This window comes from Schistocerca americana, chromosome 2 (assembly GCF_021461395.2).
Source record: "Schistocerca americana isolate TAMUIC-IGC-003095 chromosome 2, iqSchAmer2.1, whole genome shotgun sequence".
NCBI classification, from domain to species: Eukaryota; Metazoa; Arthropoda; class Insecta; order Orthoptera; family Acrididae; genus Schistocerca; species Schistocerca americana.
In genome coordinates, this window is record NC_060120.1 from 577,456,083 (window position 1) to 577,479,613 (window position 23,531).

Sequence of the window (23,531 nt, forward strand, 5' to 3'; positions counted from 1 at the left end):
GGGTAGTTGACTTACACCTTCTAGAGCACGTTGGGTGGCACGGGATACATGCGGACGTGCATTGTCCTGTTGGAATAGCAAGTTCCCTTGCCGGTCTAGGAATGGCAGAACGATGGGTTCGATGACGGTTTGGATGTACCGTGCACTATTCAGTGTCCCCTCGACGATCACCAGTGGTGTACGGCCAGTGTAGGAGATCGCTCCCCACACCATGATGCCGGGTGTTGGCCCTGTGTGCCTCGGTCGTATGCAGTCCTGATTGTGGCGCTCACCTGCACGGCGCCAAACACGCATACGACCATCATTGGCACCAAGGCAGAAGCGACTCTCATCGCTGAAGACGACACGTCTCCATTCGTCCCTCCATTCACGCCTGTCGCGACACCACTAGAGGCGGGCTGCACGATGTTGGGGCGTGAGCGGAAGACGGCCTAACGGTGTGCGGGACCGTAGCCCAGCTTCATGGAGACGGTTGCGAATGGTCCTCGCCGATACCCCAGGAGCAACAGTGTCCCTAATTTGCTGGGAAGTGGCGGTGCGGTCCCCTACGGCACTGCGTAGGATCCTACGGTCTTGGCGTGCATCCGTGCGTCGCTGCGGTCCGGTCCCAGGTCGACGGGCACGTGCACCTTCCGCCGATCACTGGCGACAACATCGATGTACTGTGGAGACCTCACGCCCCACGTGTTGAGCAATTCGGCGGTACGTCCACCCGGCCTCCCGCATGCCCACTATACGCCCTCGCTCAAAGCCCCCAACTGCACATACGGTTCACATCCACGCTGTCGCGGCATGCTACCAGTGTTAAAGACTGCGATGGAGCTCCGTATGCCACGGCAAACTGGCTGACACTGACGGCGGCGGTGCACAAATGCTGCGCAGCTAGCGCCATTCGACGGCCAACACCGCGGTTCCTGGTGTGTCCGCTGTGCCGTGCGTGTGATCATTGCTTGTACAGCCCTCTCGCAGTGTCCGGAGCAAGTATGGTGGGTCTGACACACCGGTGACAATGTGTTCTTTTTTCCATTTCCAGGAGTGTATGTGGTCCGTTGACATGGCGTATTATCATCCACAAGGGAAGTCCGTGAATGGCTGCAAATGCTCTCCGAGTAGCTGAAGATAACTATTTCCAGTAAATGATCGGGGAAAACATGTAAACACAGCACACAGAATTATGAAGCCACCACCAGCTAACATAGTGCCTTGGGTCCATGGTTTCGTGGGATCTGCGTCAAATTCGAATCTTAGAATCAGCTCTTAACAACTGAATTCGGGACTGATCTGACCAGTTGGTTTTCAAGACTTACAGGATCCAAGCGATGAGGCCACGAGCCCAGAAATGGCGCTGCAAGTGATGACGCGCTGTTAGGAAAGGCACTCGTGTCAGTCGTCTGGTGCCTTAGCCAATAACGCCAAATTTCGCCGCACTGTCCTAACGGATACGTTCGTCGTACAATCCGCATTTATTTCTGCGGTTATTTCACGCAGCGTTGCTTGTCTGTTGCCAGTCTTCTATGATGCTTCTATGCAAGAAAGGTTAAGAACACAGAAAGACTAACTGCAATAAAGTAGAAAATATGAACGAGTACACCGAAGTTTAGGTTGAGGAATAAGAGGACAAGAGGAACAAGAAGATGGAGTTACTATTGGAAGTCTAAGCATTATTATTACGAGAAGTCGGAATCTAGGAAAAGCAAGACTTATTACATTTTTGCAGATACAGCACAAATAAGTGCATGAGCTGAGGTCTGGGGAGTCTAAAACAGTCACATGCAGCAATTTTTGTCAGAATTAAAGAGGCGGTTATTTCTATATCAGTGGCGTGATGGAGACTTATCGAGTGAAACATGGAATAAAATAAATCAGAAAAGCTAGCAAATACAGTGGTCCACTTTCTAGAATGGCCACCTGTCTGAATAGAAGTGATAACAAAGGTAATGCAAGACGTAAACCTCACATAAGAGAATAAAGGAATGACTCGGCAATTTGCTTTGGCCAGAGTGAACAGACTGATCTTTACCCCACCGATTGCTTCCAGCACTTAAAACTACAAACTAAAGAGAACACGTCACCACCTTCGTGATTGTACTGGAAGTGGTATGCTTGACTTACCCAGTCAGTTTTAGGAGGACCTCTAATTTAACTTGGACACACAACAACGGTGCAGAGAGATTTTTTTTTCACATTAGTTGACAGAACTCAAAGAAGCGATAAGAGAAAAAATTATAGGACCGAGAAAGAGCGGAACTCCAAATCTCTGGATTCTTAGTTAGTCCTTAGTCCTTTTGTTTCTTTAATTAACTTAGCCACCAGACCATTAAGATTTATGGCCCGGCGGAACCATTATAAACATAAGCGTGATTTTTCACTGTCAGAAAAGGTGGCAGAGGAATGCTACAAAGACTGTATTCTGCCCGTTTTGTCATTCTGCAGCCGTATTTGATGTCTTACCTTGAAAGGGCCTGACATGAACGGGCCAAAGCTGTATCCTGTTTCTGAACGATGCTGCAGGCCGAGGAACAGACGTGCGACGCAGCTTAAGTTGTTTGTTTCTGTGGATAGCTTAAGCTGATGACGTTTGCCCCATCTAGCAAAGCCGTTGCCAGATCTTTCGCCGACCCTTGTGCATTCGTTTAAAGCGACATCACTGTGGGCGCATCGTCAAACAGTAATGGCGAGAATTCGCTAGGGATCGAAGAAGATGGTACCATTTTTTACATCGACAAGCTATTGGAGATGATGTATTATGCACAATATACATCAGCTGTGTCCATAGTCACCGTTAATTGAGACAAACATTACATGAGACCACGTCTTTTAAACCTCTAGATTACCTTTCACAAGTCTAACTTTTTTGGTAGAAACGATTTTGGCAATGCGCCATTTCACTTTCGTTAGGAATAAGACAGACGAGAGTAAATAACCTGCCGAAATTCGGAGCCGCAAAGTAACGCAGTAGGAGCAGTGGAGCTTAGATTTAGGACCGAAAGTCCTATTGAAACCATGATTGTGCATGAACATTTACATGAGATTAGCATCCAGTTTTGATTCTCGTTCACCATATTCGTTATCTTAAATTACTCTGAGGATAGTAATGTACAATTTTACCTATCGCTGCAGCACTGTTAATAATGCACTGGACTCGTATTTGGGAAATGCGAATATTAGGTAGGTTTCTTCAGTAACGCTGCGACTGATCAATTATCACATTTTGGCCACAATTATAATATTAGGTGTGCATATTTCAGAAAATTAATCAAACGTAGCAACTGAAATAAGGCGAAGTACAAAAATTTAAGCAAGCTTCCAGCAGAAATAATACGGGTAGATAGTAAAAAAATTCGTAAGCACTTACGAAGAAATAAAGAGAGCGATTAGTTAAAAAACAGCTTCAGTGTTTCCAAATGTTACATACGTTCTCGTGAATTCCCTAATTAGTCAAGATGTGCAGCCAGACAATCCTACTGGGCTGTGTGAAAAGCTTTCTAAATCCGTCAGCACAATGTCCTACAGTACAGGAGTTAGGCCAATTTGTGCTGAAATTATCAACATCTCGGTACTCTCCAGTCGCTGACAAACAGGCTGGCTCTGCAGGTGTATCATCATCATCATTATCATTATCAGTCAATTCAATCATTAAATGATGTGGCCTCTTCGAGTCGTGGATTCAGGTAGGCTTTCAGCAGTCCTCCCCAAGTGGAACGGTCTTGGGCAGTTCTCTGCCACGTGCTACCAGTGATCTTCTTGACATCTTTGTCCCATCTGTCCGGTGGTCTTCCTCTAGGCCTCCGATGCTCTCTCGGACTCCACTCCAGTACTACCTTATTCCAACTGCTGTTTTTTCGTGACGTGACCAGCCCACTGCCATTTTAAGGAGCCTACTCTAAGATGTCCTTAACCTACTTCACAAACCGGGTGTCATCTGCCCAACTTCTTGTGCACTTTAAACAATCATTTCCGCCAAATCTTCATCTTTAGTTGCGTAGAACTTGCTTTGGAGCACTTCTTGGAATTCCGACGAATGTTCTTTCACGTTTTTGAGGTTGATTGCACTTCTCTTCCCTTTCATAAGTTTTATTCCTTTCATCTCTTACATTGAGTTCGACCCTTGCTCTCTCCAGACGGTGATCACTATCGGCGCTGACCTGATTTAGCACCGATACGTCTTTTACAATCTGTGGAATTGACAGAATAAAGTCCATCTCATTTTTGACACTGAAATTTGGGCTGCTCAAAGTCCATTTTCGGTCAGGGTGCTTGTTAAAGAATGTATTCATGATGGACATGTTGGTGTACTCAGCGAACTGAACTAATCTCTCACCTCTGTCCTTTCGGTCATCAATCCCATAGTTGCCCATCACTGTGTTACCTTGTTTCTTGGTGCCAACTTTTGCATTAAAATCGCCAATAACCAACTGTAAGTGACAATCGGTGCCTTTTTGCAAGGTACTATCCGGGCTTTCATAAAAAAATTCCATTTCTTCGTCAGGGTGGCTTGAGGTGGGAGCATAACCTGAACAATCTGTATTTTATAACTATTCGACACTTTAAGGACCATTCGAGATATCCTGTTTGAAGTTTCTTCTAAGACAAATCCTCTATCAATGATATTCTTGTTAATTAAGAACACAAAGCCATTGAGATATCCTTCCGGGTCGCCACAAAAGTAGAGCAAGTTGCCAGAGTGTAAACGGAGACAGTCTTCCCCTTTTCGGCGTACTTCGCTTAAACCAACAATACTGCAGTTGATTTCTGTAAGCTCTTTCTCGATCTCTTCTAGTCTTTCGTTGCTGAGTAGAGAGCGACAGTTATATGTACAGACTTGAAAAATCTGCATCTTCTTCTCAGCACATCTTGGTGTTTGGGACATCAAAGTTGCTCCCACCCGGATATCCGACTGTGGGGCTATTACTCCGGAAAATTTAACATTAATGTCACACATCATGACTCAAAGGTGAGAAGCATAATCACAGCGCTTGCTTCAGAACGGATTGGTGCTATAATTTCCAGGCCGCCCCTGACATGGGGTGCAGACGCCTTTGGTAGGCCGCTACACTAGAGTACAGACGCCACCACGTTGCTAGTTTTGGTCCACCCCGGGTATTTCATTTCCACGGTGCCACCCATATCTGAGAGGCTTTCCCCTATCCACCACCTGGGAGGCGCCCGATGGGGGACTAGCGGCCCCACACTTTGAATTAACAGCGTGTATTTGGGGCGGGTGTGTGGAGACGTTGAAAGTACTGGACATCGCAATGCGAGGCGTCAAACTCGGTCCATCTCGCTGATATGCAAATGCAGGAACCTAGAGACGGGTGAAAAATTTCCTGCGGACCTGTTGAATTTACGAAAACGTGTGATCTGAACCATGCCAGTGGCTCTTTATAGTGTACCGGCGATCACGTTTGAAACGCGAGTTACGGTTTCTCCTGTGCCGTCAGCTTCATTTCCTTCAACTAAAGTGCTACATTCTCTCTCTCTCCCTCCCTCTCTCCCACCCTCTCACCCTCTCCCTCTCTCTCTCTCCCTCTCTCTCTCTCCCCCTGTCTCTCTCCCTCTCTCTCTCTCCCTCTCTCTCTCTCACTCTCTCTCTCTCTCTCTCTCTCTCTCTCTCTCCCCCCCATCTCTCTCTCCCCCCCTCTCTCCCCCCCTCCCCCCCCTCTCTCTCCCCCCCTCCCCCCTCTCTCTCTCTCTCTCTCTCTCTCTCTCTCTCTCTCTCTCTCTCTCTCTCTCTCTCTCTCTCTGTGTGTGTGTGTGTGTGTGTGTGTGTGTGTGTGTGTGTGACCGCCGCCTGCCTGCCTTCGTGCGCTCTCTGGAGGCAGCAGAATCTGACCTCACATTCCTGACGGTAAGGTGCTGTTAACGTGACCCGTGGCACGTCTCGAAAATGCACGAACAGACGTTTCTGGAGGACGCTTAGACCTAAACAGCAGCGACGAGACACAGTGTTAAGAAGGTTTCTGCTATTTGATAAAAGTGATGCTACCACTCTTGCACAGTCGTCCTGATTCGCCGTTTTGTATCTGTGTAAAGACAGTTAAAAGGAAGTTTTTAAAAAATTACGGGTCAGATTTGCTGTCTTTTTCTTGCCCAACCCAATTTTGTGTTGTGGCTTTAACGACGTCGACTGTGATGGAACGTTAAAATAAAGCCTTCTTCGAAATTCTAATCACATTGACCGATGTGGGGCAGCAATAAACCGCTGAGCCTGTAGCGAAAAAGCAATGATTTTTGCCGAATAATGTACCAGCCATCTCTACAGCGAAACGCCTCTGCGGTTCCGTAATTAAGGTCATGTCTCCTCTTTTCTGAAGCTTCTGTCAAGCAAAAAATTGTTATTTTGATAAAAGAACAATTATTTATTCCAACGGTCGTCTGTGACTAACGCATGATCATACAATATTTCAGTATATATCCGAAGTATTATTGAACAAACAATCAAGAATATCAAAATGATGTAGTGTGAAAGTCGGAATGAAAATAATAACGATGAAACTGTTGTTTTAATTGTGATGACTATTTTCTTCATTTGTGTCGCCGTAGTGTCCTTAGTTGCTTTATAATTCTTGAGGGTATTTTTGTTCTGTCGTTGCAACTACAAAAATGCGTGATTTTTTTTCACCAGACGCGTTTGGCTTTATTGAGATAAAGCATCATCAGTGGTCTATAATTAAGTTATTTACAAAGCAAATCAATATGTAAATAACTTAATTTCAGACCACTGAAGATGCTTTACCTCAATAAAGCTAAACGCGTCTGGTGAAAAAATCACGCATTTTTGTAGTTGCAACGACAGAACAAAAGTACCCTCAAGTGATGATTATTGTTGTTAAACATTAAGCGTAAGAATTTACTTACTTTGCAAAGATTAATAATGGACAGGGAAAGGGAACGGTTCTATGACTATGACTTTCCTGTAGAAACTATTACGGCACTCGACTGGAACGATGTGCAAAGGTCTTGGAAAACTCAAATTAGAATGGCGGTTTAGGTCAGCAGATCTGAATCTTGCTTAAATCAAAAATTCTACGTTACTGTGAATTTTATTGAGTTAAAATTAATGTAACCTAAATCAACACTTCGCAAGCCACTGCCATCTCCTCCCCTTTCCAGTTCCAGCGGCGAATGGTTCTCGGGAAAAAAAGATGACCGGTCAGCATCCACATGAGATCGATTTTAACTAATTTTATCTTCGTGATCTTTTCGCGTGACATACATAGGAGGAAGCAATATATTTGTTGATTAATGTTCAATATTTTTTATTCCAGTCTTTGATCACAATATGAATTCTTTACGCGATGACCGGTTTCAATCCGTAATGGCCATCCTCAGATCTATAATATACAAATATATACACCTAGTGAGCAGTGTGTCTTTCACCATAATACAGCAATACGTATCACAATATACTATCATTCAATCAGGGAGATGTACAGAAAATACAGTAAAACGTACCTTTTTTACACCATGTTCTAAAGTGACATGGCCATAATGGCATCGTCAAAACAAATAAATATAATCAGCATAGCATCGTCATATAGATCTAAAATAAGATGTAGAATAGGCCGCATCGTCCACATAGTCATTATTGCAACTGGCTACTAAAGTACAGTAGCTACCAGAAATCTGTTTGCCTACATCATCCCTAGATGTCACTACTATCGGCCTAGATGTAGTCATCATTTACGCAAAAAACATAATCTGATAAAAACACGTTATGTAAAATACATGCAGCAAACTTTTAAAATTGATAACTATCATAGACTCTTCTAGGAACGTACGCTGCAGGAACTTTAACAATAAACTACACCATGATGCAGAACGCCTCTCTTGCAGCGTCTGTCGTTGGAATTGTTTGGCCATTTCTATGATGCTTTCTTGCTTACTAAATGAACCTACACAGAAAACGCGCATAAATGAAATCTGCAGGGAAATTTGTTTCTCAACAGATCATCATTCAATTTCCCTTTGAAGATCTCTTGTTTGTCGGTAACAAACTTCAACTCTAGTGGAAGCGTATTGGAAATGAAACTTCCTGGCAGGTTAATGCTGTGTGCCGGATCGAGACTGGAACTTTCGCTGGCACGTGCTCTACCGACTGAGCTACCGGCCTAAAGCTGCTAAAGCGTTTTCCACAAAAAGACAAAGGTCTCGAGTTCGACTCAAAGTCCGGTACACAGTTCTAGTCTGCCAGGAAGTTTCATATCGGCCCACATTCCGCTGCAGAGTGAAAAATTCATTCTGGAAACGCACTGGAAATATTTGTTGTAGAGTGATATACAATTTTTGACCGATATTCGCGGATGATTTCGTAACATCAATATCGTTATTTGACAGTATGTTTACTGAAAAAGTAGCCAGCCACAAATTTTATACGTGATGAGTTCAATCTAGTGTTTTCTTTTGTCCTAGGAAAGATTTGTTTGGATTAAATACTGGTGAACACCAGGGCCTTCAGGATCAGTGTTCTGTATCACTTCTGACGAGGCCAGTAATAGGTTTTTCGAAGGTTTGTTCCAACATAGACAAAGAGACGGAAGCAAACGATCGTGGATAAATGCGAGTACATATTGGGGTGACCTAGAGTACAAATACAAAATTTCACTACAGCCCCTGTGCCAAAATGTGAAATGGCCTGACACACTGTCGAAAGATAAAATTACATTCAGGTAGGAGTACAGTTTGCATACTGGACGTAGTAGGGAAAGGAGAAAAGCAGAAAGGTACAAGCGGAAATATTTGTTTGTACCGGTGACCATAGATTACATCATTATTTTGGTGCGAATATATATTTATACGTGACAGAATTCTCATCGGAAAAACCAACACTGAGAGTAATGTTCATCGATAGTGAGGAGGAGCATAGGTAAAATTAATCAGTAAGTTTTGGCATCGGAATATGATTAAAGCATCACAGGGTGAGAAAGTAACTTTGTAAAGGACTTATTGTCTTCGCGTAAAGTACAATGCCCTCATATTTTGATGATAAATATTGGTTACGACGCAGTAAATGACGCAATTAAATGTGTTTCATAGTTAATTGACAATATTTTGTAAATTTTATGATTTTAATGTAGTTCTGTTCGATATTTCGTGTACCTCTCTCTTTCCAGAAGTATATAATGTTCAACTAATATTTGGTATTTACTATAGACAGTTCGTCGTCTGTGTGGGTTGTTTGAGTTTTGTACAAGTCAATAAGTGTTCGGCATTTTGTAGTTCTCCAAACTTGGCGCTTCCTTCTTCGGGGAAATTTGCCCATAGTTTTACGGGATGATTTCTTGGCGATGATACAAACTTTCATGGGTGATGGGGAAGGGCAAATGTATCAATCTGAGTCAAGGAAACCTGGTTCGGAAATGACAGAGTCGAAAGTTGTAAGCGAAAATTCTTCTGACACCCCTGACAGTGGAATACGTGTGGCCGCGTACCTGTTGCTAAGATTAATGGTTAGGCTACTTTTAGAGGTGGCAGTATGGACCAAAACAATAAAAACTGTCCAATAAACATGGCCTCTGAACTGCATACCTTAAGAGCTAGGAGCACTTGTTCATCTTCGCTAGTGTGAAAAACATTTATTCTACTGAGCAAGTGGTTATAGCTCTTCAAGTATGGATTTTAGAGCCCATATTTACCGATTAAATTTCTTTTATTTTGATCCATACTATCACTTTTGAACGTTGCCTACCTTACAATCTTAGCAACAAGAGTACCGGTAAACGTATTTTACTATTAGAGGATAAGAATTATTTTGAGTTATAACTTTCGACTCAGTCGTTCCCGCACCAGGGTCCCTTACCTCAATAGTTAGCCAAATGTTGAGAAAATTTCATCCATTTACAGTATTCGAATCAGTTTACCTCGGAGTCGAGCCCCTCTGCACAGGACGCCCCCACCCTCCTCTCTCATCCCTCCCACCTTCCCAAGATTTTCTCAATTTATAGAGTTCGCTTACGGTATTCGTCACGTTCCCTGTTTGCAGACCTTGTTGTCTGAGCGCCAGAGATCTATCCAAAGTAATTCCAAAATATTTCGCTACACCCTCCACCCCACCCTCCTCTCCACACATTATATCCTCCCTCTCCCCGTTGTCTGCTCGACATTACTGAGCACTCCAAAGATGTTTCAGCATCACCTTCCTATTTGCATACACTACTCACTAGCCGTCAGAGAAGTAGTTATCCTGCAATTGGCACATGTCGAGACGCACAGGATTGCGCCGGTTCCTGATAAGAAGCTGCGGTCGCGCGATGAGTCACAGAAAATGAAAGGCGGGACAGACCCAGCCTCTTTCTCGAGCTAGTTTTGCTTGTCACATGTGTGGACGTACAAGGAAAAAAGTGAATCTTAAAAATATCGGGAGTCTTGCTACCACTCGTCATTTACATTTCGACTGCCGCTTGGACAACACGCGGAGTAGGCACGATACCGGTATTTGAGGTGAGTCACCCAGCGGTTCCTCCGGGTTGTGGCCGTCTAGTGAGCGCTAAGGGAGACACGGAGAGGGTGGAAGGGATCCTGCAGCCGTCAAACAGTTGGGAAGATTACTCATTCGCGGGCCAGTATTTGTGCCGCTGGGACTGTTCCAGTGTGTTTACTAATCCATGCTCCAGTGTGGTTATTACTCTACGCAGCAACTCTTCAACGTTGATCTGGATATACTTCACCACGTCGGTGATTTTCTGCAGACATTTTCAGGTATGTCACAGAATGTTCGGAAGAACGGTTAGACTATTTAAAGAGGTAAAACTTTCGTGTTTCACTTTCTAAATACATTCACGAAAGGATATTTTCTTTCCGCGTGTGGTTCATAACAATTGGCCTATACCACCTGATAAGACAAGAAATACTATCTCATATACGTTGCAAAGATCTGTGTTCCTTTGACTATCGTAACAGCCGGACTCAGTGATACGGGGCTTCACATGCTTCTGTAGAGGACGCGGGATCGAGTCTCGCTCGGTCATTGATGTCGGTTTTGAATTTGCCATTTCTGTACATACACCCTCAAAATAATGTGGAATTCATTCTTAATTAATTGTGGCCATACTGGCTAAGTTTGGGAACCGTAACTATTTAGAATAATTATTTGTCTTACCTGTTACATGTCACTTTTATTTATTTTACGTTAAATTAAATGAATTACAGTGCGGTACACACATGTTTTGCTCCTCTTCAGGCGTTTATAATACACAGAATCGTTCGTTAAAAACAGATTGTCTTAATCTAAATTAACATAAAACTTTTTGTTTACTTTTCGCTGTTGGAGTGGCTGTTGGGGAATTTGGAAGGGCGGGGGGAGAGGAAGCAGTGGTTGGCCTGAAATTAATGTCTAGTGATGCCTGTTGGTGTGAGGGTCTCTCTCGGTGTTTACTGTGATTGGCAGCACAGCCTGTGTGAGATGCTGATAGTTTTGCGCCAGCTGTTGTGCGAAAATCGTGTGATACACTTTATTGTATGACAGTCGTTCACTTAAGAGTTTGACGCCTCAACGCTTCGTTTTCATCACTGGTACACTGTCGGGGCTGTTGTGTTATATTACACTACTGAATTACTTATTTCGGAACTATTTTAACGTATTTTTGGCCAAAAAGATTGTGACAGTACGAAGTTAAAAACATCATGAACGTGCCAGGTGCTAAACCATAATCTCGCAAGATGACGTTTACATTTATGATTATTGTTTACAATCCAACTACATACTCTCGTTGACCCACAACACGAATGCATCCACTACATGACTACAATTAATGATGATTATTTTCATCGCACGTTCACCACATTTTTACCCTTGTGAACGATCTGAAGACTACTGTTGGAAACAACCGAAACAAGTCATTGTGCTGTAACTGTATACTGAAAATTGCGATCTAGGCCTAAAAAGTTATTTACAGTAAAGAAATATTCGATAAATTACATTACGACCGCCGTCTCCTCCCTTTTTTAAACTTGACAATCTGCCCGCCTCGACTTCACATGGCCGCACGACTTGCCTGGCGTAGCCTAGCGGTAAAAAATTATACAAAGCAACCATTTTCGTGAATCAGTCTATCCGTTCGTGAAATCCGTTTCATCAACCCTTCAATAGTTCATGAGATTGTCCTTCACATAGAAAAAGAAAAATGCGACGGGGGACTTTGTCATTTGTGTAAAGAAAGTGTTCATCCGTGACCTGATGATGATCGCTTGACTGAAACTTGTTGTCTGTGAATTAATATTATTTACAACAGCTTTTAGTGGTTACGTGGTGCTGTTCTTTGAAAAATTAAACATTCTGTAATTTCATCACACTATATTCTAAAGTTTCAGTGACCTTTGCAGATATATTTTGCACTTGTAGTTTGTTGCCGCAGCGTCATTTGCTTACGAAACGATCGTAATACCATTAACATGTAAATGTGTCTTCTACTGTCGCAGGCTCTTTCGTTGTATTCTATATTTTTCGAGTGCCTCACGAATATCGAAACGCGTACACAAGACCAATTGAAAACTGTTGTCCAACAACGGCTTTTGACGAATGTCTGTTTAATTTCATAATCAGATTTTCCTTCTAACCGAGGTTGTGTGGCATTATTAAATCTCTCTACGTTTATGCCTAAAGAAATTAACATTGAAACTTGACGACCTGGGTCTTAGAAGGGTTCACTAAGAGAGAATCTGGCGAATGTCCTGTGGCGTCTTGTTCCACACTCATCGCTCCCAGTCTAGCTAATGTTTGTTTATCACTTCTTTAGCCTTGAGGCCCTCTGTTACATCTGACGAGGAACAACACTTACCAGAATACTACATAACAATCAAAATAATAATAATTTGCAATAATAATAATGATGATGATGATGATGATGATGATGATGATGATGATAATGGAGGCATTAATGATGAATATTGTTTAGTTTAGCACTTTCGAAGCCTTGTTTGGTATTAGAAGAAGTGGAAGGGATAATGAAAGAGGAGAAGAGTGATATGAAAGTGACAATTGTTGCCAGGAAAGAAAATAATTTCAGTAGAGAACTCTGTAGACAAGGGGAGGAAAAAGTGGAGGAGGAGAGAGGGTTAAAGAGAGTGAGCTGTACGAAGAGATAGCTGTTGTAATAGAGGGTGCGCCATTAGCTGTCTTTTGAAGTTTGAAACTATTTTAATTTCTCTAATTCTTTAAGCAAGATTGTTCCAGAGTCGGGTTTCAGATACAGAAAACGATTTAAAGAACATGGCAGTCAGCTAAGGTCACCGAACTGATGAGACGTACGGTAACTAAAATAAAGCTCTCTCTCTCTCTCTCTCTCTCCTCCCCCTCCCCCCCTCCCCCCCCCCCACCCCACCCCCCGACCCAATAGTTTCAAACAGCTGGTGCAGTACGTAGTTGAAACTCTGGACCATCCAAAAGTTCTCCCCATTTAATTACACTTTATTATACTTTTTGGTTTTAGCGAATGGAATCACCAGCATCATAATTGTACAGTTACAGTTTCCCAGGTACTGTTTGAGCCGCTTCCACTTTCTTCTGACCATGTATAAATTACGGAGAACATAAACCGTTGTCCTTCCTCTGGCAGCGTGCTCTTCATTGGTCAACCAACGTGTTCTGGGTCTTGTTACGGGACATTTTGCTTCCAACTCTCTTCCCCAATTTATTCGAGCCGTTCTTCTAAAGTCCAACCTCATTGCAGGCCAGTACCATCGTAATATGGATGTGCTGATTCCGTCTAAAACGGACACCTTGATTCCGGCTTTCTTCCTCACCTCCTCATTCTTTTACTTGCACTCTTAGTCTTCTAGGCGGTAGATCTACGAAACTTCATTTCTGATGCCTGAAGCCTCTCACTCTCTCTTCGTGAGGGCACATAATTTGATATCGTGGTCAATACTGGTACAAAGTTGCTGTGGAACATAGTTAATTTTGCTTTTACTGGTATCTTGTCATCTCATAAAAGGGTTATCTCTTGCTGATAGAATTCAACACCCTTGTAATTTTGTTTGTCATCAGTCTTCTGTCGATCCTTTCTCGTGACAATCTCTTCAACTCAGAATAGCACTTAACACCCCAAGTTGTTGTTGGATGTATTGCCGTCCCTACAACTTTGTCCTCCATGGCCCTGTCTAGTACCATGGAAGACATTTCCTAATGCTTGGTCCTGTCTTGTAGTTACTATTTCCCGTATGCTTCTTTCCTCACCGATTCTGCTCAGGGTCTTTTCATTTCTTATATTGTCAGTTCCATACAGTACTGTGGGGTCAAAATGTACAATCTCAGAAATTTCTTTCTCATATTCGATATTTTCCTTTCTCTTCGATACCAATGAATCCGTTTTAGAGAGGAACGCTCTCTTAACTTCTACTGTTTTGCTTCTTATGTCTCCACGCTCAGTGTGTCAAACGTTATTTTGCTTCCTAGGCAACAGAATTCCCTCACTTCATCTACAACAAGGTCCCAACTTTAAAATCAAATTTGTCGCTGATCGCCACTTCTCCACAGTTTTGTCTTTATTTTGCTTACTCTTAATCCATATTCCGTACTCAGTAGACTGAGATTTGAGTGAGAAGTTCTGTAACACTTCCTAGCTTTCTCAGAGGATTACAATGTCACCAGCAAATCCTTACCATGTCATCATTTCACCCCGAAGTTTAATTCCAACTCTTGAATCTTTCTTTTACTTCCGTGATTGATTCATTGTGTCTTATTTGATTGTAAAACTACTACCGATCGTTTTACAGCTTACCACTACGTCATCCGAGGATTTGTTCTGTGTATTCGGATAGCAATTATCTGTTAGTTCGCAAGTGTTGGAATATCTTTCTCCATGTGTAATTTTTTCTCAGAGATTCCATTTTTTATTCATGTTTGCGGTTTAAGAATAATAAAATCGTATGCTCAATACCCACTGTTTTAATTGAAACGAACAGCTTTGCAACAACCTTTGTACTGAGAACAAGAGTCTGTTACCCTTCCTTGGAGCGCTTCTGACCTTACTTAAATACCGAATGAGCGCTCTTCGTCCTGACGACATACTGTTTTCTATCGGTCCAAAATTCTTTACCGAGTAAATGGTATTTGCTTCATCGTGAAATAAACATTACGTGGCTGTCGGGTCTTTCGCGACTGCAGTATGTCTCCTATTAATTTCAAACAGTCATCAAAGATCATGATGTAGTGTTTTCTCCAAAACAATGGCGATAGTATTTGATTGCTCAGCACTACAGTACATAGAATTTAATCGTATTGGTGTGTCATTTAGGAAATAATACACTCTTCAACCTGTAGAATCGTAGCAGAAACGATTTTCAGGCTTCTGTAACTTATTATTAAAATTTTGCGGCTGTGTAACGAGCCCATGCACTTTTTATGCTGCAAGTGCGGTGTTGTTGTGACAATTTGCTGTTGGTGTTGTGAGAGAATAAACCCAAGAAATGTAAGCAAATGACAGTTTGATCACGGCTCTGAAGTTCGTAAAGCTGTCCTTAACATGAAAGTTGGTTCGGTTACTGGAATGCTTTGATAGGCCTTCTTCTTCTTCTTCTTCTTCTTCTTCTTCTTCAACCTCCCGTGGCCCATTAAAAGTATGTGCCTGATGAATATGCTCCTATTACGGATGATGATCAAAATTCTGTCCATCTGGGTAAACATTTCTTGCTTCGCTCGTCTTCTATATTGACTGTCTACCGCACTTGGAGGTCGCAGTATTCTTTTAAGGAACCTTAGTTCCAAAAGTTCTAGTCTCCTGTTCTCACTGGGCTCAGATTTGCTGCTCAGTATGAGGCTTCATGGCGGATCACTGTCTGGGTAATGTCGCAATTTTGCATTGATAGAAACATTTACATTGTAGGTCGTATGCCCTTTCCTTCCTTCAGCATTTTAACTGCCTTACCCAGCCACTTACAGGGACACCTACAAGAGACATTGACTCCGAACCACTACGGTGCAATTTAGGGCTTCTCTGAAATACAGATCACAAGCATACGCGAAAAACCGATAAATGGCGGAAAAATTTCTTGAATAGACGAGGAATAGAGGTCCCCACGCGAAGATTTCCAGCATGGCGGACACCCATTGAGCTGCACGACTGCGTTTGGTGGAGATAAAAACTTATTGCAATAGTAATAGGCGTTACAACCAACGCATTGTTCTTTTAAAACACTCAAGGTAAATTTTAATACAGCTTATTTTTCTGTGAAGGCTGAGTATAATCTGATATCAAGAAACCATCTGTAGAAGTCCGTACAGAAGCTCAGGCACAGTCATGTAGAGTCGGAACATTTTACGAGTTGGTTGTCTTAGCCTGTAGCCATATATTCCCTATTCGATTTAACTGTTTGGTTCAAATGGCTCTGAGCACTATGGGACTTAACTTCTGAGGTCATCAATCCCCTAGAACTTAGAACTACGTAAACCTAACTAGCCTAAGGACATCACATACATCCATGCCCGAGGCAGGATTCGAACCTGCGAAGGACATCACATACATCCATGCCCGAGGCAGGATTCGAACCTGCGACCGTAGCAGTCTCACGGTTCCAGACTGTAGCGCCTAGAACCGCTCGGCCACTCCGGCCGGCTTAACTGTTTGTTTTAGTTAATAAATACCTTTGTAATAATAGTTATATGAATTAGTTATCCAGGGGATGATCAGAACAACAACACTTAATCACGCCTAACAGGTTGTAGGAAATTTATTGTCATATAAAAATGGATGAATACGGGTGCTTTTTGGTTTCCAGGGTAATGTTTTAACACTATCTCGCAAAACAGTGGCAACTTCAGGCAATGACGACAGAGGTGGATAGAGATCACGCACCATTCTTCCAAAGTAGGCCGCAAAGATTCAATAATACTTAGATGTGTTGACTGTGTTGACCAGGAGAGACGCGAGAATTCATACTCGTGCACGCAGTACCAGGCGTCGACGATCTGTGCTGTGTGAACAGGGTCCGTGTCGTCTTGAAATACAGCGGTGGTGGTGGTGGTTAGTGTTTAACGTCCCGTCGACAACGAGGTCATTAGAGACGGAGCGCAAGCTCGGGTTAGGGAAGGATTGGGAAGGAAATCGGCCGTGCCCTTTCAAAGGAACCATCCCGGCATTTGCCTGAAATGATTTAGGAAAATCACGGAAAACCTAAATCAGGATGGCCGGAGACGGGATTGAACCGTCGTCCTCCCGAATGCGAGTCCAGTGTGCTAACCACTGCGCCACCTCGCTCGGTTTGAAATACAGCACCACTGTTGGTGAACAAATAGTGTACCATGGAATGGACCTGATCAGCCAAAATGGTCGCATGATCCATGCAGTAATGCGACATTGCAGAGTAACCATGGGTCCACGGAATACATGGATGGCTGGCCAAATCATCACCGTACTCCGCCGTGCTTCACTGTTGAAACTAAACTCGGTCTGAAGCTCGAAACAGTGTGGAACAAGACTTATCCGGCCAAACGACTTCGTTCCATTGCTCAACAGACCAGGTATTATGGCTTCGGCACCACGTTTTTCTAATAGGGACGTTTGTGTCACTGACGAGTGGTTTTGAATTCGAGCTCGCCCTTTAATTCCTTGCTTTTGGAGATCCCGTCTTGTTTTGATGCTGAGATGGTTCGCGAGTACGGGATATTCAGTTCTCCAGTGACTTTATCAGCTTTCGTCCCCTCGTTTTTCGTCACAATCATCTTCAACGACCGTCTGACACGATCATTCAATACACACTTTGGTTCGCGTTGTGACTAAGCGTGTGATGATTTTCCGCTTTCCCAGTATGCAGTATAAATTTTCTATATGGTGATTCTCAAAACACCAAACACCCAAACACTACCTTGGTTACCGAAGCATCCAGCGTACGAGTACCAACAATTTGCCCACGCTCGAATTCACATAGCTCCGACAAAATGCTCTCACAGCTACAAAGAGCACTGTTTCGACCACGACTGACGCTTGCATCGTATTGTGGACATTGTACAGGTGCCGTCTCTGCTCAAATAAAGTGGTACAACCAGCAGGCTTAGCTAGCATCTGCATTTATATTCCAGAATGCACTTCTCATGGTGTTTCCATATTTTTGTGGAAACCGTGTACAATGCATTGCATTTTGAGCCGTGAACTTCATCGTTCACACATTCTTCACAGCAATTTAACGTATAAGTAAGTTGTTTTTCTCGCATCAGTGATACTGAAGCCGCGGCGTGTGCTGAAGAACACTCCAAACATTTTCCGGCATAAAAATGTTAGTTTTGCATATCATTCATAGAATTACCTCATTAGCGCTCTGTTGTAAGTCTGTAAAGCGACACAAGTCTCACATTACCCATCACTGATGTTACCAAGCACTAACTAATGAGCATCGCTGAAAGCGGTCTGCTGTTTCAGCTGCCACCTGCATAGTAACATCAACCGAATGTGTAAACACCATGACAGCTATAGTTGCGCTGATACTGAAGTATGATAAAGAATTCAACAAATGGAATACGAGAGACCTCAGTCAGCGATCTCTGAACAAATTAACATCAGCAGGGATAGTCAACCCTTTTTACTAACGCCCATTTTTGCATCTCTGCTAGTAACGAAACTTCCTAACTGGCCATCAGTTCCAGAGTAGTCGTGATTTGTTTAACAGAGAAATAGCTTTGTGTATAAAATGTGTAAAGCAAATTAATAGAAAGTTAAAGCATATAACAATAATCACTTGCCGTATATTTTATGAAAACCTAATGAAGATGTTTTGAAAAGCCGTACCGCCAGCCACCTATCATGAAAGTTGGAACGGCCATTAGTGTGCAGTAGGGACCGGGTTGACTACCATTGGACTACAATGACGGGAGGAAGACAGTGAGGCCTTAAATTCTCGCGCTAGACAAACTGCCCAATGACTGAAGTAACATTCTCTCACATACATATGTTTCTCTTTCTCCATATATAGCCTATATATCCTCAGCAAACCAATGTGAAGTGTATGGCAGAGGGTACGTCCCACTGTATTAGTTATTAGTTTGATTTACCGTTCCAATCACGTATGAAGCCCGAGAAGAATCCCTGTTAAAATATCTCTGTGTGTGCTGCCATTAATCTAATATTATCCTCACAATAGCTGTGGGAGCTGTACGTAGGGACTTGTAGTGCACTCATAGGGTCATCGTAGAAAGCCGTTTCTTGAAACTTTGTAAGTAGGCGTTCTCGGGCTAGTTTACATCTATCTTTCTTCAAGAATCCATCACTTCAGTTTCATCGTCATCATCTTTGTGACACTCTCCCAAGGATTAAATAAACCTGTGACGATTCACGCTGCCCTTCTCTGTATACGTTCTGTGCCCTGTTCTATTTGGTACGGGTCGCACACACTTGACCAATATTCTACAATTGACTGCACGAGTGATTTACAAGCTCTCTTTTTTGTTGACTGATTGCATTTCCCTAATATTCTACCAATAAATGGAAGTGTATCACCTGCGTTAAACTTTGGCTGAACCTATGTGATCATGCCATTTCATATCCTTACAAAGTGTTACACCCAGGTATTTGTATGAGTTGACCGTTTCCAGCTGTGAGTCGTTGATATTATAATCACAAGATACTACGATTTTTAGTTTTGTGAAGAGTAAAGTTTTGCGTTTCTGAACATTTAAAGAAAGTCTTTGTACCAGATAACTACATCACCTGCAGAAAGTCTGACGTTGCTATTAATATTGTCCACAAGGTCATTAGTATTACACAAGTGAATAGCAAGGTACCCAACACACTTCTCTAGGACGTATACGAAGTTACTTCTATATCCGTCGATGACTCTCCATCCAAAATAATTTTCTGCGTCCTACATACCAGAAATCCTAGATCAAGTCTCAAATTTCGCATATGATCGTAGCTTAGACAATGAGTAGATGTGGTACTGATTCAACTTCTTTTCGGAAATAAAGAGACTGCATAGATCTGATTGTTTCGATTCAAAGCGTTCAATACGTTAATTGAATACACTTCGAGTTGGGTTTCACATGATCAATTTTTTAAGAGGAGGTCAGTTTGTTCGAGATACCTCTCTGTGTTTGAGCTCAGAATATGATCTAAGAGTCAACAACGAATCCACGTCACGTCCCGTAGGACCAAATTGAGGAGCAAATCTGCAAGGTCGTGAAGTATGCCAGTACATGAAATTACAAAATAAAAGGAATAACAAATAAAAATAAAATGTTTATGAACCCGAAAAAAGTCAATCGATAAGTTTAAGTAAACGCAGTCAACAATACAACAAGAATCAACTTAATTTTTCAAGGAACTCCTCGACAGAATAGAAGGAGTGATCCTTGAAGAAACTCTTCAGTTTCGATTTGAAAGCGAGTGGATTACTACTAAGATTTCTGAATCCGAGCGGTAGCTTATTGAAAACGGATGCAGCAGTGCAGCAGTATACTGCACACCTGTCTGCACAAAAGTTAAGGAAATCCAATATAAATGTAGGTTTGATCTCTGCCGAGTATTAACTGAGTGAAAGCTGCTTATTCTTGGGAATAAGCTAATATTGTTAACAAGAAATGACATTAAGGAATATATATATATATATATATATATATATATATATATATGTCAAAATACCTAACTCCAGGGGTCGACTGGTCCGTGAACTTATCACTTATTGCCTGAACCGCCCGTTTCTGAGCCAAAAAGCCAAAAATATCCGTTTAGAAAGGGGAGAGTTACCCCAAAATATAATACCATACGACATAAGCGAATGAAGATATGCAAAATCGACTAATTTTCCTGTTGAATAATCACTTACTTCAGATACCGTTCGAATAGTATAGCTGACAGCATTAAGTCTTTGAACAAGATCCTAACGTAGGCTTTCCATGACAGTTTACTATCTATCTGAACACCTAGAAATTTGAACTGTTAAGTTTCACTAATCATATGCCCATTCTGTGAAATTAAAGCATCAGGTTTTGTTGAATTGTGTGTTAGAAAATGCAAAAACTGAGTCTTACTGTGATTTAGCGTTAGTTTATTTTCTACAAGCCATGAACTTAGGTCATTAACTGCACTATTTGAAACAGGGCCAATGTTACACACAACATCCTTTACAACCAAACTAGTGTCATCAGCAAACAGGAATATTTAGAGTTACCCGTGATACTGGAGGGCATATCATTTATATAAATAAGGAACAGGAGTGGCCCCAACACTGATCCGTGGGCCACCCCCCACTTGACAGTACCTGTTTAGCCCATCCAGTACCTCACAGAGAAAAGAGAGTGTAGCATTTTCTGTTTTTAAGCGACTTCTAAAGCCGAACTGTACATTTGATAGCAAATCGTGTAATATAAAATGATCAATTATCCTTACATACACAGCCTTTTTAATAACCTTAGCAAACACTGATGGCCTAGAAATAGGTCTAACGTTGTCTACCATATCTCCTTCTCCCTTTTTATAAAGTGGCTTTATTACTGAGTGCTTTAACCGTTTAGGAAACTGACCATTCCTAAAAGAAAAATTACAAATATGGCTAAATACAGTGCTAACATGTGCAGCACAGTAATTTAATATTCTGCTAGGTACTCCATCATATCCATGAGAGTCCTTAGTCTACAGTGATTTAATTGTTGACTCAGTCTCCCCCTTGTCTGTATCACAGAGGAGTATTTCAGACACCAATCTCAGAAAGGCATTTGCCAAGAAAGTTATGATTCCCTGTATTTTTATTAAATTTACCAGCAATGCTTATAAAATGATTGTTAAATACTGTACATATATCTGATTTATCAGTAACAGAAATATTTTTACTACGAACTGACTTTATATCGTCGACCTTGTGCTGCTGACCAGACACTTCCTTCACAAATGACGATATGGTTTTAATTTTATCCTGTGAATTAGCTATTCTATTTGCTTACCACATACTCTTTGCCTTCCTTATAACATTTTTAAACACCTTACAATACTGTTTGTAATGGGCTACTGTAGCTTGATAGTGACCACTTCTAACATTTTGATGTAATTCCCACCCTGTTCGACATTATATCCTTATCCCACTAGTCATCCACCAGGGCTGCCTATTACTGTTAATGCCCAGTTTAGAACGTTCTAATGGAAAGCTACGCTCAAAGAGCATGAGAAATGTGTTGAGGAAAGCATTATATTTATCATTTATGTTATCGACACTATAAACATCCTGCCAAAGTTGTTCCTTGACAAGGTTTAAAAAACTCTCTAATAATGTTGGATTAACTTTCGTACATAGTTTGTAATTATATGTGACATTTGTTTGAGTTCAAAAGCCTTTTAGTGTTAAAATTTGTGCATCATAGTTTGAAAGGCCATTCACCTTTACACTAACAGAATGCCCATGTAGTAATAAAGAATAAATAAAAATATTATCTATCGCTGTGCTACTGTTCCCTTGTATCCTAGTTGGAAAAAACACAGGCTGCATCAGATCATATGAATTTAGCAGATCTACCAACATCGTTTTTCCTGCACCATCAATTACAAAATTTATACTGAAGTCCCTGCATATAACTAATTTCTGGTACTTCCTACAAAGTGAATCAAACACGCTCTCTACCTTGCGCAGAAATGCTCTGAAGACAGAGTTAGGGGACCTATAAACAACAACAATTAGACGTTTAGTTTCAGTAAGTTCAGCTGCCTCTGCACAACAATCAAATATCGGTTCAGTGCAGTGGCGTGATGCGTCTATGGACTCAAATGGAATAATGTTTTTTTCGTACGTAGCCACTCCCCCACCCTGCAAGGAACTCCTTGAAAAACAGCCAACTAAGCTGTATCCTGCTAAAGGAAGCCTCTGAATTGTCAAATTACGTAAGTGATGCTCCGATATACCAACAATTTCAGAGTCAACATCTATAAGCAGATCGCTAACTTTATCTCTAATACGTCTTATATTTTGATGAAACATGCTAATTTCATCTGTACTTGGAAACATGACGTGCTCTGAAGGTAATTCCTTAGTTAGAGGGACTTCCTTTAAGCAGGTATACCTATCAGTTGACTTCAATCTAAAACAGGTGCAGCTCTAGCGCCAACTAGTACAGGAATTTTTTTAAGAGTGATCCCAGCACCACCCACTACAGTCACCTATCAGCTTAGCCAGCCTCCCCTGGATCACTTCTATTGCCCTTCTTGTAAGTGGATGCGGCCTGTACTTTTCGAAATAGAGGGCACATTTTCTTGTTCGAGAGATCAAGGTAGATTTGAGTTAAAAGAAAAGCTAACTTGGCCGCGGATTGAGTATAAAATCTAATAGGGATTGCATCGGGCCCTGGAGGATTGTTCAGTTTTAACGATTTCAACTGTTTCTCAACATCACTGAGACTTTCACTTAATTCACTCACCTTTTCAGTGCTACGAGGATTAAACTGGGACAATTTTGCTGGGGTTTCCTTTGTAAAGGAATATTTGAAAATGGGGTTAAGCAGTGCTTTTGCACTGAGGCAGTTTCAATACCTGCCTCGTCTGCGAATGACTGGATACTAATTTTGGTGCCTCTGCATAGCGAATGACGCAACAAGTTTACTGTGACCAGTCAATTTATATTTATAT

At 41.9% G+C, this 23,531-nt stretch overlaps 1 protein-coding gene across 1 annotated transcript in view; it reads left to right on the forward strand.

The window, feature by feature from the left end:
* The first annotated feature begins 10,582 nt into the window (after positions 1–10,582).
* Positions 10,583–23,531, forward strand: part of LOC124594196 (transcription factor GATA-6-like) — a 277,300-nt gene continuing 264,351 nt past the window's right edge. The window contains exon 1 of the mRNA XM_047132554.1: positions 10,583–10,698. Coding sequence (XP_046988510.1) covers positions 10,605–10,698 — 94 coding nt within the window. The 5' untranslated portion in view covers positions 10,583–10,604. The remainder of the gene's footprint in view (positions 10,699–23,531) is intronic.